At 46.1% G+C, this 14,641-nt stretch overlaps 1 protein-coding gene across 1 annotated transcript in view; it reads right to left on the reverse strand.

Annotated features, from left to right (window-relative positions):
* The window catches only part of LOC137623530 (probable phosphorylase b kinase regulatory subunit alpha), a 77,017-nt gene extending 63,548 nt beyond the window's left edge, over positions 1–13,469 (reverse strand). Inside the window, exons 1-3 of the mRNA XM_068354364.1 lie at positions 13,314–13,469; positions 9,868–10,026; positions 986–1,202 (exon numbers count right to left, since the gene is read on the reverse strand). Coding sequence (XP_068210465.1) covers positions 986–1,202; positions 9,868–10,026; positions 13,314–13,391 — 454 coding nt within the window. The 5' untranslated portion in view covers positions 13,392–13,469. The remainder of the gene's footprint in view (positions 1–985; positions 1,203–9,867; positions 10,027–13,313) is intronic.
* Positions 13,470–14,641: the final 1,172 nt, after the last annotated feature.

Consider the following 14,641-nt stretch of genomic DNA (forward strand, 5'->3'; position numbering starts at 1 on the left):
AAAGTCAACACGGGACTGCAGCGAGTAAGGATCCAAGTCACGTGACTGACGTGACAAACTCCCGACATCACGTTTCATAACGTCAAACGGACGAGTAAATGCTCATTTGGGCGGCTGACGGCCAGAGTCTCGTTTAGTGTAACGGCGACTCGAAAGCGAAGGTTCATCGTGAACCTGCTCAACGTCATACTTCTCCATAAGGGAGGCAAGCTTAGTCTGCATGTCCTGCAGGACAACCCATTAGGATAAACAGGAGTCGGGACGGGCCGAGACGACGGTAACGTCTGTGTTGGCAAAACATTGCCTTTACCGCGACCCTCGGACCCCGTGTTACGCTTGCGTTTAATAAGCGAATCGTCTTCCGACGACTGCAAAGGGTCAGAGCTGTCCCCATGGCTACAGTCAGGACGCTGGACCTGTCCTGAATGGACTGACTTCCGCTTTAAGGGTCTAGAAACTTTGCTCCAAGATTTCTTTTGCGAGAAGCCTTCGGATGACGATGAGAAAAAACAGCCTCGCTCGTCTTATGGTAGGGGCGATCTTGCTAGACACGCCCGATACCATAGAGGGAACGTTTGTTCGTTGGTTAAAGCCTCTCGTCCCCATAAGTCCTACGACATTACTTCTCCCTGGTAGCATGGGAGCCTGAAAGAGGTATCGGACTAGGATTGAATAATCCAACACGGCGAAAGCAATAAAACCAAAACCAAGTACTTCACCAATTCGGTAGAAAACTCGAGGTCATAATAGCGAGTGGAATCGACTTGTCGATGAAACAGACAGAGAAGAACTGGAGCTGTTTACATGTATATGCGGTATCTGGCCGATAGTTGGCGCTGGTGGGCACACCCGCTACCTTCATGGCGATCGCTCGCGAGTTTTTGAATTCTGTCGAGCCGTCGGAGACGTCAGCTATTATATATTCACCGGCTAAGTTTAATATTTAAAATTATATCAAATAGTTAACACGAAACTTAAAACTGACCTGAGGCCGTCATCTGAGCTAGCACGAGCAAAAATAACGATGTTGCATCAATCTGCAGATGACCCCATTCTCCATCTCCGACGACAATCTGACCCGTTTTGGAGGAGTATTTTGCATGCAGGGAATCAATAGGGGCTTGTGTCTGCTTGAACTTTTCAACTTTTTCCTTCTGTTGCATCATGGCTGTGAGAAGGCCTCGCATCAGCTTCACACAGCTCTAAAAAAAAAAAAAATAAAAAAAGAGGGAGAAAGATTATTAAAAGTATACTCTAGCAACACTAAAATAGATCTATATCTAAAGATAAATTCTGAGAGTAAAAAGCACTCCTGTTAATGTGCCTATAACAACTCAAAGTATAAATACGATACGAAATCTATGCATGTATACTTAGAAAACAAATAAGTTTATCGTCAGTAAATGTTACCTTTAGCAATAATGAAATTTTTATAATTTATTTATTTCTATAGTTATGTTTATATTGCTTCTTCTTTATAAGCTCAATTTATGGCATTTAAACCTAAAACAAAATAAAATTCCCATTTTCTTTTCTTTCAATAAATACAAGCCCCTATTATTATTAATATTATTATTATTATTATTATTACTAGCCAAGCTACAACCCTAGTTGGAAAAGCAAGATGCTATAAGCCCAAGGGCTCCAACAGGGAAAAATGGCTCAGTGAGCAAAGGAAATAAGGAAATAAATAAACAATAAAGTAAGTAAAGCAATGAAGTGCTAGTCTGTTACTGTACTAAAGTTTCTGAAAATCCGTCCTCCATATTCACATAAACATTTTTGTAAAGTGTATCAAAAACTAAAAGGCAAAGATGACAAATTCGAAGATAATTTGTATTTTTCCTAACCATACAAACCTTAGCTATTTACAAAGGGTTATTACTTTTAGCGTAGCTGAAATGGCGAGCCATTAGAATTTAACGAGGGTGTATTACCCCCGCGCTAGTTAGCGGGGGGGTAGGGGAGTGGTAGCTAGCTACCCCTCCTCCCCCTCACACACAGGTGAATACTCACTTTCACTTAGAGGTAGGACTTGTCTTGGGGGACAGGGCTGGCGGGCAAATATGTGTAAATAGCTAAGGTTTGTATGGTTAGGAAAAATACAAATTATCTTCGAATTTGTCATTTGTTCCGTAACCGAAATACAAACCACGCTATTTACAAAGGGTGACTTATCCCTTAGGAAGGGTGGAAAGTCCCCAGCCATACTGGCTTTGGCTTTACCCGGGGACTCAGAATCCGAGTGAGTCGCACTCGAGAAAAGGAGTCCCTGCACCTCACAAGTTCCTTGCACCGCAAGGAACCATGTGGCCTACGTAAGCTTGTGTGTGAAGGAAGAAGTGTGACCCGTCCTAGGCAGTTGACCTGGAGTTCCAGAAGGAACTCTGGGTTAGGACGTTCCCAATACCACCTCGTCAGGGTATGGGGGACGCGACAGTATTGACTCAATACTCGGAACACAAGGAAGCATGGTTTACCTGCAGAGGTTCGAGGTCAGCTATGCAGAGACCAGGATGCTGCTTCCCCGTAGAGGGGATGATGAAGAAAGAAGTAAGGGCCAGACATACTTCTTTCGTTCATGCAGACTAAAACCTGATAACAATGCCCTCAACCTTCTGCTACCTGTCCAAAAAGGAGCCTGAGGTTAGACCAGCTGTTGTGTAGCCACCACAGAGCGATAGAAAACGTATCGAGACTCCTGTGGGTCACGCCCTGCAGGAAGCGGGCTGCGAAGGTCATCAGACGCTTCCAGACTCCAGCTTGTAGCACCTGCGTCACAGAGTAGTATTACTCGAAGGCGAGGGACGTTGCGATGTATCCAACATCGTGCTGTAGGGCGACGTGACGGGGGAGGGTCTGAAGACAGGTCGAGATGAATGTCCTTGAGTCCGGGCTGAAGAGGTATACTGGTGACTCTCCCCCCATGTCCTCCTTGTGTTCCCAAATCGGCTGCAACTGAGGCCAAACTGCAGCTGTTCCCAGCGCTAACCTCTCGATTCCTGTACTGGCAAGAAAGAGAAGGTCTTGGGACATCAGACACAGAATGGAGACTCAAAATCTTGAATGAATCGGACCGAAGGGTCGGGACCCTCAGATTCTGAGTCTAGCCAACAACTCAGGAGCGAGCCTGAATGTTGCCTTCTCCTCTTCCTTAGAAAGGGGGGGAGTAGTAAGAGACCAAGAAGATTGCTTACACACTGGCCGTGGCCAGAGTGAGCAGAAGACCCAAGGCGGAATACAATCCGAGGCCTGTCGTAAAAGGGTCTTGAGAAGATCTCTTAAAGGACTAAAAGTCCGAGCCATGCTCCAAGTCGGAGGTCTTCCTCCGACTAGGGCAGGGACGATCGTAGCTTCGCATGAGCGAGGATAGATCCAGCGGGCAGGAAAAAGTTATTCCTTTAAGCCTGAAGGTCAGGGAAAGGCTGAGCGACAGGCTTCATTGCCAAGAGCGGAAAGGAGTTTCCTCCCGCCGAAAGGCAATAAGACCGTTATTGCTGGAGAAGAGGCCTCACGGGAAGAGGTATATCTCCCACGGCACCAACCACCTTAGACTCTTCACTTTGCCTGGGAGACCCCTGTGGATGACTATCGCAGATGACGCGACCTCCGTACCGCGACTGTAGCGGGTTGTCTCTTCTAGAGGAGGAAGCGTAGTGTCTCCAGGCATGAAGCCGAAGCGACGCCCCGGTTCGGGAGAGATGTCGCAGTGTGGTTGCTTGAGTAGTCTGCGCCGTGGGAGAAGCTCTCCCGGGAGTTCCGTCAGGGGAAGCAGAGGGTCCAGAAACCGTTCTGCGCATAGTCCCAGTGGAGCTCTCCCATTGAAAGGTTGACAGACAACCTGGTTTTGTTGAGACCCATTGTCCGCAGACAAAAAGGAGGGAAGACGCAGGCGTCGAAGTTGTCCCACCATCACCGGAATGCATCTTGCCAGAGTCTCGGGGTCTGAGACTGGGGGGAAAACTAGCGGAAGCTTGAGGTTCCAAGCTGTCGCGATCAGGTCCCCCAGACCAGCACTTGCTGGTTACCCAAGGTCAAAGACCCTTAGGTACACTCTCTCTATGAGGCTCTGCTCGGATAGTCTGAGAGAAACATTCCCCTGCCTGGAATGAGAGAGCCGATGGTGGAATTGAGAGAATCTCAATCATCCCGGTATCTCTACTGCAAGATGTGAAGGTGTGAAAATGCGTCCCCTGCTGGTTAGCATGAAGTCGACACGCAACGGGGCGACTTGGCAGGAGCGGTAGGATCTGAAGAGGGGCCAGACTAAGGCCCTTAAGCCTGCCTGAATGATGGAGAGGTATCCTTCAGGTCTTGACCATAGGCCTGGACCGGAACATGCCCCCCCCCCCCTTTCCTTTGACGAGTCCGAGAACCGCATCAAGAATGTGGGGAAAGGACGAGAATATCCACTACCATCAAGAGGCTCCATAGGTCAACACCCATTGCAGGTTTAATAGTTCCGCTGGTCCCATAGGGCCAGGGAGTCCGGTTAAACATTGCCTGAAGCCACCGGAACTTGGATCGCCCCACATGGAACTTATCCTGAGGCGACCGTTCGGACTATAAACGGGTCAATGAGGAAAGAAGAACTAGGAAACGTTCCAAGGTAGGGCTGAAAACTCTGCTTGACTGAGAACAGGTACTGCGACTCTCCTCAGTCTTGCCACAGTCAACCGAAAGGAAGGCTCGGAGGATGTGGTAACAGAATCTGGCGTCCCCAGGTGGTCACCCATCCAAGTACCGACGTTGCTTAACCTCGCTGGACGGACGAGAAGCGGGGTTTCCAACGTGGTAAGGCGGTTGACTCAATATCATGGCCAGATACTCCAGATGTTGAGGCAGAGGAAGAGAAGGCTCCAAGCAAAATACCATGAGCCCACACTCATGGTCAGCATTCGGAAGCTTTTCCCGGCGCTGAAGAAGGTCGAAACCCGAGCCTACCGGAGTTGACCAGCCCTCCAAACAGCAGAGGAGGCGAAAGTCTGCACCTGAGCGGCCAAAAGGAAGGCAGGGAGAGTTCTCTGGGGAAACACACCTGCTATGCCACGGCGGGATAGCCACACTGCATCATAAGCAGGAATACTTGCAGTTTAGGCTGAATTCGACGAGCACCCTGGAAGATGGATGGAATGGAAACTGAAAGTACCCGTCCTTCCGATCCAGGGTTAAAGGAGTCCTGTCGCCTCGTTACCAGTCTGATCGATTCTGCTGGTCTACGCTGGCCGAAGTTTGTTCGACAAACTTGATCAGGGCTGAGAGGTCGACTATGGACATCCCCTCTCAGATCCTTCCTTACAAGAAAGGATCGACTGAGGGGGCCGGGGGTGAAGCCGTCGATGATCCTAAGGAAGACCTTCGCCTAAGGTATGGATCATTCTGCCCAACCGGGCAACTCTGCTGATGCTATGGCATAGAGGTTCAGAGACACTGAATTCGCTGACAGAGACGGCAGGCGCGATATCCTTGGCTACTCACAGAGATTGTGCGGGAATGGGCATCGGGAAGCTGTCATTCGGATGAGTAACCTTAAGCATCCTCCCAGCGAAAAAACCTGCAATCCTAGAGTTCGTGAACTCCTTTTAGGACTATGCCCTCCCCCGGGGAAGTCTCCCGTGCCATCTGTTCCTGACAGGAGGAAACTGCAATTGGACACCTTGTCCCAGTTGTCGTAGCCGATAACTTAGGCCGACGTGGTTGAAAGAAAAGGGAGCTGGAGCCCTGCAGAGTCTGGAAGAAAACGCCTTGGAGGAGTGAAACCGGAAGTCGATTTACTCCGCACAGCAGATGTTTAAGTCTCTGTCCTTGGGCAAAGACAAAACTCTTCTCAAGGATGGAAGGGTGTCTGAGGTCGTTGACCTCCACAGATGAGACACCCGAAGGAAGCCTTCAGTCAGTGCGTCCAGATGGTACAACATCGAGCTTGTCCGCAAGTAGATACTTAACGACGAAAGGCCAAGGTGCCTGAGCTCGAGAGGAGGAAAGTACCCTTGATCTTCCTGTAGCTTCCTTGAACCAAACCTCGGGCCGTAACCGAGGAGGGAAAGAACCTGGTAAGCTCCCAGAGGAAGAGGTAAGCAGTCACCCCTTGTCCGATGGAGAAATCTTCAACGGAAAGCCCCCCCGCCAAAAATCCTTCCAGGGCGGGAGAAGGAGAGAGTACTCGTGCAGGAGTGGGGACCCTCGAGACCGACCTCTTGGGAACCAACTTCGCCCTGGGGGAAGTCACCACGAAGTCCACTCCTCTCTTTCTCTTCAGCGTAGGAGAGACAGCCGCTGGTTTGTTACCCTGGCCGGTGAGTGCTGGTTTCATAACCCTCATTAACGCCCGTGCCAGCGGATCAAACCATGTCTGCTGCTCCAAGGACACAGAGTCCGAAATCCTCGCTAAGGTGAAAGGGATCGGGCGATCCTTTGGAGAGGACACGACGGTTCCTGCCTGAAAAGAAGGTGGGAAGAATGCTGTACTGACCTGTCTTCGTCCTGCACTACCAACCTGTGCTTGGATGGAGGTGATCCCGAGTGCCGCCTAGGAGCAGGCGTCCCTGCTGCTACCACCGGCTGTGGAATTCGCCGCGAACTATGGTCGCGCGAGGGCGAACGGTCGCGCAAAGGCGAATGGTCGCGCGGGCGCACAGGCGAGTGGTCGCGCGGGCGCGCAGGCGAGCGGTCGCGCGGGCGCGCAGGCGAGCGGTCGCGCGGGCGCGCAGGCGAGCGATCGCGCGGGCGCGCAGGCGAGCGATCGCGCGGGCGCGCAGGCGAGCGATCGCGCGGGCGCGCAGGCGAGCGATCGCGCGGGCGAGCGATCGCGCGCGTGACGGCGAGGGATCGTGCTGCCGCGTAGGTGAAGAAGATCGCTGGCGGTAAGCGATGGCGAGCAGCATGTGTAGGTGAATGATCGCGTGATAGGGTGCGATGGTGATCAGCATCCGCAAGAGGGCGAGCGTTCAGGGTTGTGCGATGAGGAGCAGCATGCGTAAGCGGGCAATCGTGCAGGGTTGTGCGATGGCGAGCAGCATGTGTAGGTGAATGATCGCGTGAAAGGGTGCGATGGTGATCAGCATCTGCAGGAGGGCGATCGTTCAGGGTGGTGCGATGAGGAGCAGCATGCGTAAGCGGGCAATCGTTCAGGGTTGTGCGATGGCAAGCAGCATGCGCAGGTGAATGATCGCGTGAAAGGGTGCGATGGTGATCAGCATCCGCAAGAGGGCGATCGTTCAGGGTTGTGCGATGAGGAGCAGCATGCGTAAGCGGGCAATCGTTCAGGGTTGTGCGATGGCGAGCAGCATGCGCAGGTGAATGATCGCGTGAAAGGGTGCGATGGTGATCAGCATCTGCAGGAGGGCGATCGTTCAGGGTGGTGCGATGAGGAGCAGCATGCGTAAGCGGGCAATCGTTCAGGGTTGTGCGATGGCGCGCAGTTGAGGGTCGCGCGATGGCGATCAGCATCCGCAGTTGAGGGTCGCGCGATGGCGATCAGCATCCGCAGTTGAGGGTCACGCGATGGCGATCAGCATCCGCAGTTGAGGGTCGCGCGATGGCGATCAGCATCTGCAGTTGAGGGTCGCGCGATGGCGATCAGCATCCGCAGTTGAGGGTCGCGCGATGGCGATCAGCATCTGCAGTTGAGGGTCGCGCGATGGCGATCAGCATCCGCAGTTGAGCTAGTAGCTGGCGAACCATGTTCCTTCAGAAGTGTTGGAGAACGTTGGCGTGCCAGCTGTAACACACGTGGGCGATCCGGAGATCGCTGGCGAGCTGATGATCGCTGACGAGCTGACGATCGCTGGCGAGCTGATGATCGCTGACGAGCTGATGATCGCTGACGAGCTGATGATCGCTGACGAGCAGAAGGCTACGCGTGGAAGCCTGCGTAAAGAAGAGTCCTTGACCCCGACCTGAACCGAAGTTCTAGATCGCGAGGGCGAACGTGGGCGCACAGGGCACGTAACAGGAACCGCAGGGAAGATCATCTTGAAAGCGCTGACGAACAGGAGAGCGCTGACGAACAGAAGGGCGCGCAGGGAAACCCTGACACGCAAGGGAAGAACCCCCGTGGGGGCAACCCTTTGCCCCGAAGGGATCGTTGTCCGCCGGGAGACTGATGTCCGTCGGAAGACCGCTGTCCGTCGGGAAGACCGTTGTCCGTCGGGAAGACCGTTGCCCGTCGGAAGACGAGATTAGACTGCTGTCCATCTGCACCAAGACGGAAGATCGAGAAAAAGAAGTTGTAGGCTGCAAACGGAGATTCAAAAAGGCGCCTCAAGCACCCTTATAGGGAGATGAGAGGCCCTTACGACGAGGCGGACGGAGGGCCTTACGGCGAGGGAGGCCAACAGCAACAGCAACAGAAGAAACCTCCGAAGAGGAGTCTCTATGAGTGTACTCTCTCGCGAACGAAAGAGAAACACTTCGTGGAAGAGACTGGTCAGCCAGTGACCTAAAAGGGGCAATCCTCCGAAGAGGAGCTCCTGCAGTTGCCCAGCCCCTTGAGCGAAACTGCAGGTGCGACCGCTCAGCACCAAGAGCATAGTCGCACGAAAAAAAGGCAAGAGAAGAACCCCCCATAAGAGGAAAAGCTCAAGCCTGGACAGGAAAAAACTTCCCTCGGAAGGAAAGTTATCCGCCCAAGGAGGCAAGCCTCCTGACTGTTCTAAAATGAACTGGAGAGCTGTCCGTCGACACGGGAGTACTACCAGTAGAAGGAGACACGCCCCTGACGACAATACAAGGGGGGAGGCAGCAACAGCCGAATCCCCAGGACTCAACCAGACAGCTCACACCGTTGCTATATTACAGAAACGAACTAGATCGGTAACTGTAAAAAAATAAAACAAATAATATTAGTACACATTCATTCCCCCGGGAAGGCTCCGAAGAGGAATCCCGAGGAAAAGGAACAAGAATTACACAACAGGCACGTGCCCTCACAACCACTTACACTCGCGGAAGGAGAGCTGTAACCAAAACAGAATTATAACAATTATAATTATGTAACTATGTAATTATGTAATTTAAAAATGAATGAACACTAAAGAAAAAAAAAAAAACGAAAACCCCGAAAGGAATCGTTCTACAAGCTGAAAAATTAACAACTACAATTAGATTCATAAACTAATTGAGACAAAATGTACGGCGTAGCAACCCCACCCACACGGGAAGGAAGCTACAAGGGCGTAGTAAAACATAGTAAAAGGGTGAACGACCTCGAGAGAGAGAGAGAGAGAAAGACCGAAGTCAAACTCGATCGCAACCCATAAAATTAGGCCGTGGTGGCCTAACTGCCGAGGCCTCCACGTAGATATCGTACACTACACACACACATCTGAAAAGGAAACTTACTTATTTCTATACTCAAATATATATACAAACATGAAAACATGTTTACATATATATTGAGTAAAAGAAAAGTAAGCGAATAAGTAAAGACAAAACAGACAATGGCTGCCAAGCGAGGACCAAGACAGAGAGACGTCTGTCACAGTCCGAGCCAAAAGTGAAAGTGAGTATTCACCTGTGTGTGAGGGGGAGGAGGGGTAGCTAGCTACCACTCCCCTACCCCCCCGCTAACTAGCGCGGGGGTAATACACCCTCGTTAAATTCTAATGGCTCGCCATTTCAGCTACGCTAAAAGTAATAACCCTTTGTAAATAGCGTGGTTTGTATTTCGGTTACGGAACAAAAAGATTTTAAAAACCTGATCAATTCTCCTTTTGACAATGGAGAATCCAGGTTCTTGAAACCTCTACGTACAGGTATTCTAATTTTTCATACATTTTACAGGAATAGCAATGTGTTTTGCATCCCCAACACTACTCATGGCAATACTAATAAGTACGTAGTTGCCCACCAAAGTTCATTACTTACCTGTTCGAGCTCATACGTTTTGGCTCGGTCCTCATCCAAATCGGCATTTTTCTTGTATGCCATGGACAAACCCCACACGGCAAATATGGAGTACAAGTTGTCTCGTACCCAGGCATGTTCGTTCTCTGGGCTTATCGGAAGAAGGCCTGTGACTGCATCCTAGATAAAAATAAAAAAGAAAATTATAATAAATAACAAAGCTGAGTCAAATAAATTTATGCCAAATATATAAAACGTATAATTCTACAACTACTTAACTTGTGCTTGATGTATATATGATAATTATCATGAAGCAAACTATTTTCTCTTGTGCTCCCCTAATCCTCTAACCATAGCCTAGTTCTAAGTTATGGGATGAAGACCCCAAAGGAGTTTGGATGTGAATAAACATACAACACTGAGATTACCAAACAATTCTTCTTCACCCAAGGGGTTAACTAATGTACTGTAATTGTGCAGTGGCCACTTTCCTCTTGGTAAGGGTAGAAAAGACTCTTTAGCTATAGTAAGCAGCTCTTCTAGGAGAAAGACAATCCAAAATCAAACCATTGTTCTCTAGTCTTGGGTTGTGCCATAGCCTCTGTACCATGGTCTTCCACTGTCTTGGGTTAGAGTTCTCTTGCTTGTGGGTACACTCAGGCACACTATTCTATCTAATTTCTCTTCCTCTTGTTTTGTTAAAGTTTTTATAGTTTTTATAGGAAATTTTTATCTTAATGTTACTGTTCTTAAAATATTTTATTTTTCCTTGTTTCTTTTCCTCACTGGGCTATTTTCCCTGTTGGGGCCCCTTGGCTTGTAGCATCCTGCTTTTCCAATTAGGGTTGTAGCTTAGCAATTAATAATAATAATAATGAGATCAGCACTAACAATAATGTTGAAATATGATGAAAACACTAGAGAAGCAACTGAAAAATTATATACTATAGTTCAAGCAGGAAATCACTGAAGAAGACCGAAAAACAAGAAATAAAATGATGTGACAATAGTGGTCACAGGAATGCATTCTAACTTAGGCTCGATTCACATGAGCGGATTAGAAATCAACGAAGAAATTCTTCCGAGCTGGAGTGATTTACTAGCCGCATATAATGCTAAACTGCGATGTTCAAGTGTAGCGGCTTAAATAAATTAGGAGGCCACTCGGGGAAAATCCTCTCGTGTGAAGACACCTCCTAACGAGCGGAAACATTTCAGTAAGGAAAAAATCCGTTTCAGTGAACCGAGTCTAAATGTTCCTTAAATTAACCTAGAATACTGTGTCCTACTTGGATAAAGAAGCTTGACCTTACCCCCTTTATCCAAATACAACCCAAAATTTACTTAACTGCACGGCAGAGATAAATAGATACATCTTAACCTTTCCTAAAGCACCACATTACTCCTGGCTGAGGCACATGAGTGGCCACCCTTAGAATACTTAAACTTTGGTACACTTTCTCCTTACATAAATGTTTTATTAACTATACAGTATCTGGTGTGCTTGAAGAGCTCAAATAATTGTGTGTTTATGTGTGGTTCTTTGGACGTTACCTTGCTAAGAAAACAAGCAAAAAAACTACCTCATATATCATACTTACAATCATACAGGGAAAATATTAGTCAGGAAATTAAATAAATAAACAGCTTGAATAGTATGCCCGAGTGTACCCTCAAACATCAGAACTCTAATCCAAGACAGTGGGAGCCCATGGTACAGAGGTTGTGGTACCACCAAAGACTATAGAACAATGGTTTGATTTAGGAGTGTCCTTCTCCTAGAAGAGCTGCTTACCATAGCTCGTCTCTCTTCAACCCTTACCAAGAGGAAAGTAGCCACTAAACAATAAAGTGTAGTACTGTAGATAACCAGTTGAGTGAAGAAGAATTTTTCTGTTATCTCAGTGTTGTTTGGTGTAAGTGAAAAGAGGAGAATGTGTAAAGAATAGCGCCATTCGGTGTATGTGTAGGTAAAGGAAAAATGAGCTGGAACCAGAGAGGGATTCAGTGTACAGTAGTACTATCTGGCCAGTTCTAGAGGCCAAAAACTCTCCAGCGGTAGTATCTCGACAGAAAAAAGCATGATCATGTGTTTTGCACTTATTTCAGACAATAAAAATGACATATCACCATTGTAAGTTGCAAGTTGCCCAAAATATATATCTGAAGAAATAGTGATACCATGTCAACTGCAAATACTTGAATTCTTATTCAATCACACTTCTGATCCTCCTTATATGTATGACAATTTTTAATTAAAATCTAACAAATAAAAAACTACAAGTTTATCAATACACAGTATTTATTTCCCCACCCAAACTCCTGTTTCTCAACGGTATTCTCAATAAATCATATATGAGTGGGGGTTGGAAAACTCAAAAACAGCTGGTTTGGCCGAGTGTTCATTATCAGAAACAGATAAAACACAAGATAACGCATATGAAAATATATAGTTTAGGGTTGAATGTAGTTCGCTGGGACAGACGTAAGTTCTCTTAATACTTGTCAACTCAACTTCTTAATGGACCAAGTATTGTTTATCTTAGGAGCTTTCGTATAACAATGAACATAGGACATCTAACCTAAACTTCTCGACCTAACTCAACCTAGAAGCCGTCTTCTTACCTACATACCTAACGACCCTCTTAGACTGTCGTATTCTTAGTGATAGGGTTGAAAATACAGGAGCTATGGGGCTTGGCCGTCATTATACATACAACCCTTATCTTTGTCTAAAATATGATATGAGGATAATTTTACAATTTAGAGAATAAGATTTAATGTTATCTTGCTAGGAGTGATGCCAGTTAGGAGATAAACACAGGGTTGAGGCTTAGTTTTAGGGTAAGCTATGAATACGGCAGACTATGGGGGAGTTGCAGAGGGGTGTAGCCCTTTATTAGATAGGTAGGTAAGGATTCGGCAGGGTGTATGTATGTTAGCGGCCACCTATATGCATAGCGACGGCTAAGAATACAGCAGAGTAAAGGGGGTTGCAATACGCGTTAGCGGCCCCCGTTAGGTAGATAGGCAAGGACATGGCTTGTAGGTTAGGTTAAGGGGGAGGGAGTTTAGGTTAGTTGGTGTCCATTTACTATGAAAGCGAGAGGAACTGGCCGCTCATACACAAAGGCTCTGATACTTTATAGTTTTACTTAGGGCTCAACATGGATAAATATTTACTATATTCTATGGGGGAATGGAAGTTTACATGGAACGGTGCAAGGGTAAACATTTAACGTAATCTATCTCCAGATCTAGTTTAAGCTGGGCTACAGGCTACCAGGCCTACCGTAGGCTTTTCCCCTCAAATAAATGGTTTGGGTAGAAGGCCGTGAACACCATAAGCCAAGGTAATCTACGATTCCTTGACCTCTGACCTAACAATACCATAGAACACCAAAAAGGATAAAAATACCTATTTCATCAAATTAAGAGATACTAAAATGTAATGACAATCCCCATACCTGGTATTTTAGGATAGTGCGATACACTATACGATGATAGTAATCGAGACGAACGCCAGAATTACTTCTACTCCTCATTTTCGCGAATTATATTTGCGACCTTCCTCTCTTCTATTTTGCATTCGTCTATTTCACAAGACGATCCTTAACACAGCTGAATTCTATAAGTGTTAAGAATAATAAAAGATTATTGGGTTAATAATAACAAAAGAAGATCGTATTATAAGATTTAATTGTTTTTAATCACTTTGAATGTGTTTATAAGTTCTAAAAGGTGTTCGATTTCTATTTACATTTAGAGGATTCAGTCGTCTATGATACTGCTGCCCTTCAGAGGACATAAGAGGCGCAACTTATGTTTTGGACCTTCTTTTGGTTAGGTTTCGTGTAATTTACTTTTATTTTAAAAGCTATTAATTGACAAAATTGGGAAGTATTATAGCTTTTATTAATCTAATAATCAATTTTAATTTTATTTAAATTATTTAATTATTACCAAGTGGTATTTTTTTATTAAGTAAATAAAACTATACTGTATAAAACGAGACCAAAGTGTCCTTGCGAATAAACTCAAGATTATTAGTTAATACAAATGTAGAGTATAGTTTTAACCAATTTAATCATCAAATTTAATATTGATTCAATGAAAAACTTCTTGCTAAATCACTTTTTTATCAAGTAAATTAAATTACACTGTATAAAATGAAAATACGGTGTCCTTACGAATAAAATCAGGAATACAGTTGTTTTGAATATATAAAAACTAAATATATGTGGGGAGGACTATATTAATATTGGTTATTAAGAGATATCAATTACATTTTTAACACTAGCATATTTCCCGGTAAACCTGCAACTGTATTACGTAACTGAAGTGTCTATTTTTAGACATAACACGTTAATCAGCCTATAGTTTGCAAAGCAGTGAACACTGATTAGACTCAAAATTTAAATTAAACAATTCTTGGTTAAGTTTTCAAAAATTCAATTATAAAGATATTAATAGTCATGAAAAATACATTGGCCTAAACCAATAGTGTGACCTATCTTCGTGAAAATAAAGTTGAGAATTAATTCTTTTAGAATAGTGTTCATTTTACTTCTTTCAGTTAGCTCAACCTTATTTTTATTTCAGTTCACCTTTTGTACAAGGTTCAGCATACATTTGTAAATGTCAAGCTACGTTTTGGCAGCCGCATTGCTTGTCAGTGTGCAATATCTTAATCTTGACAAGACAAATTGTTTAATTGTTTGGCTGATGTCATGAAAACATCTTTCTAATCTTGTCCACACACAAATCGCTGTTATTATTATTATTATTATTATTA

This window comes from Palaemon carinicauda, chromosome 30 (genome assembly GCF_036898095.1).
Source record: "Palaemon carinicauda isolate YSFRI2023 chromosome 30, ASM3689809v2, whole genome shotgun sequence".
Lineage (NCBI taxonomy): Eukaryota > Metazoa > Arthropoda > Malacostraca > Decapoda > Palaemonidae > Palaemon > Palaemon carinicauda.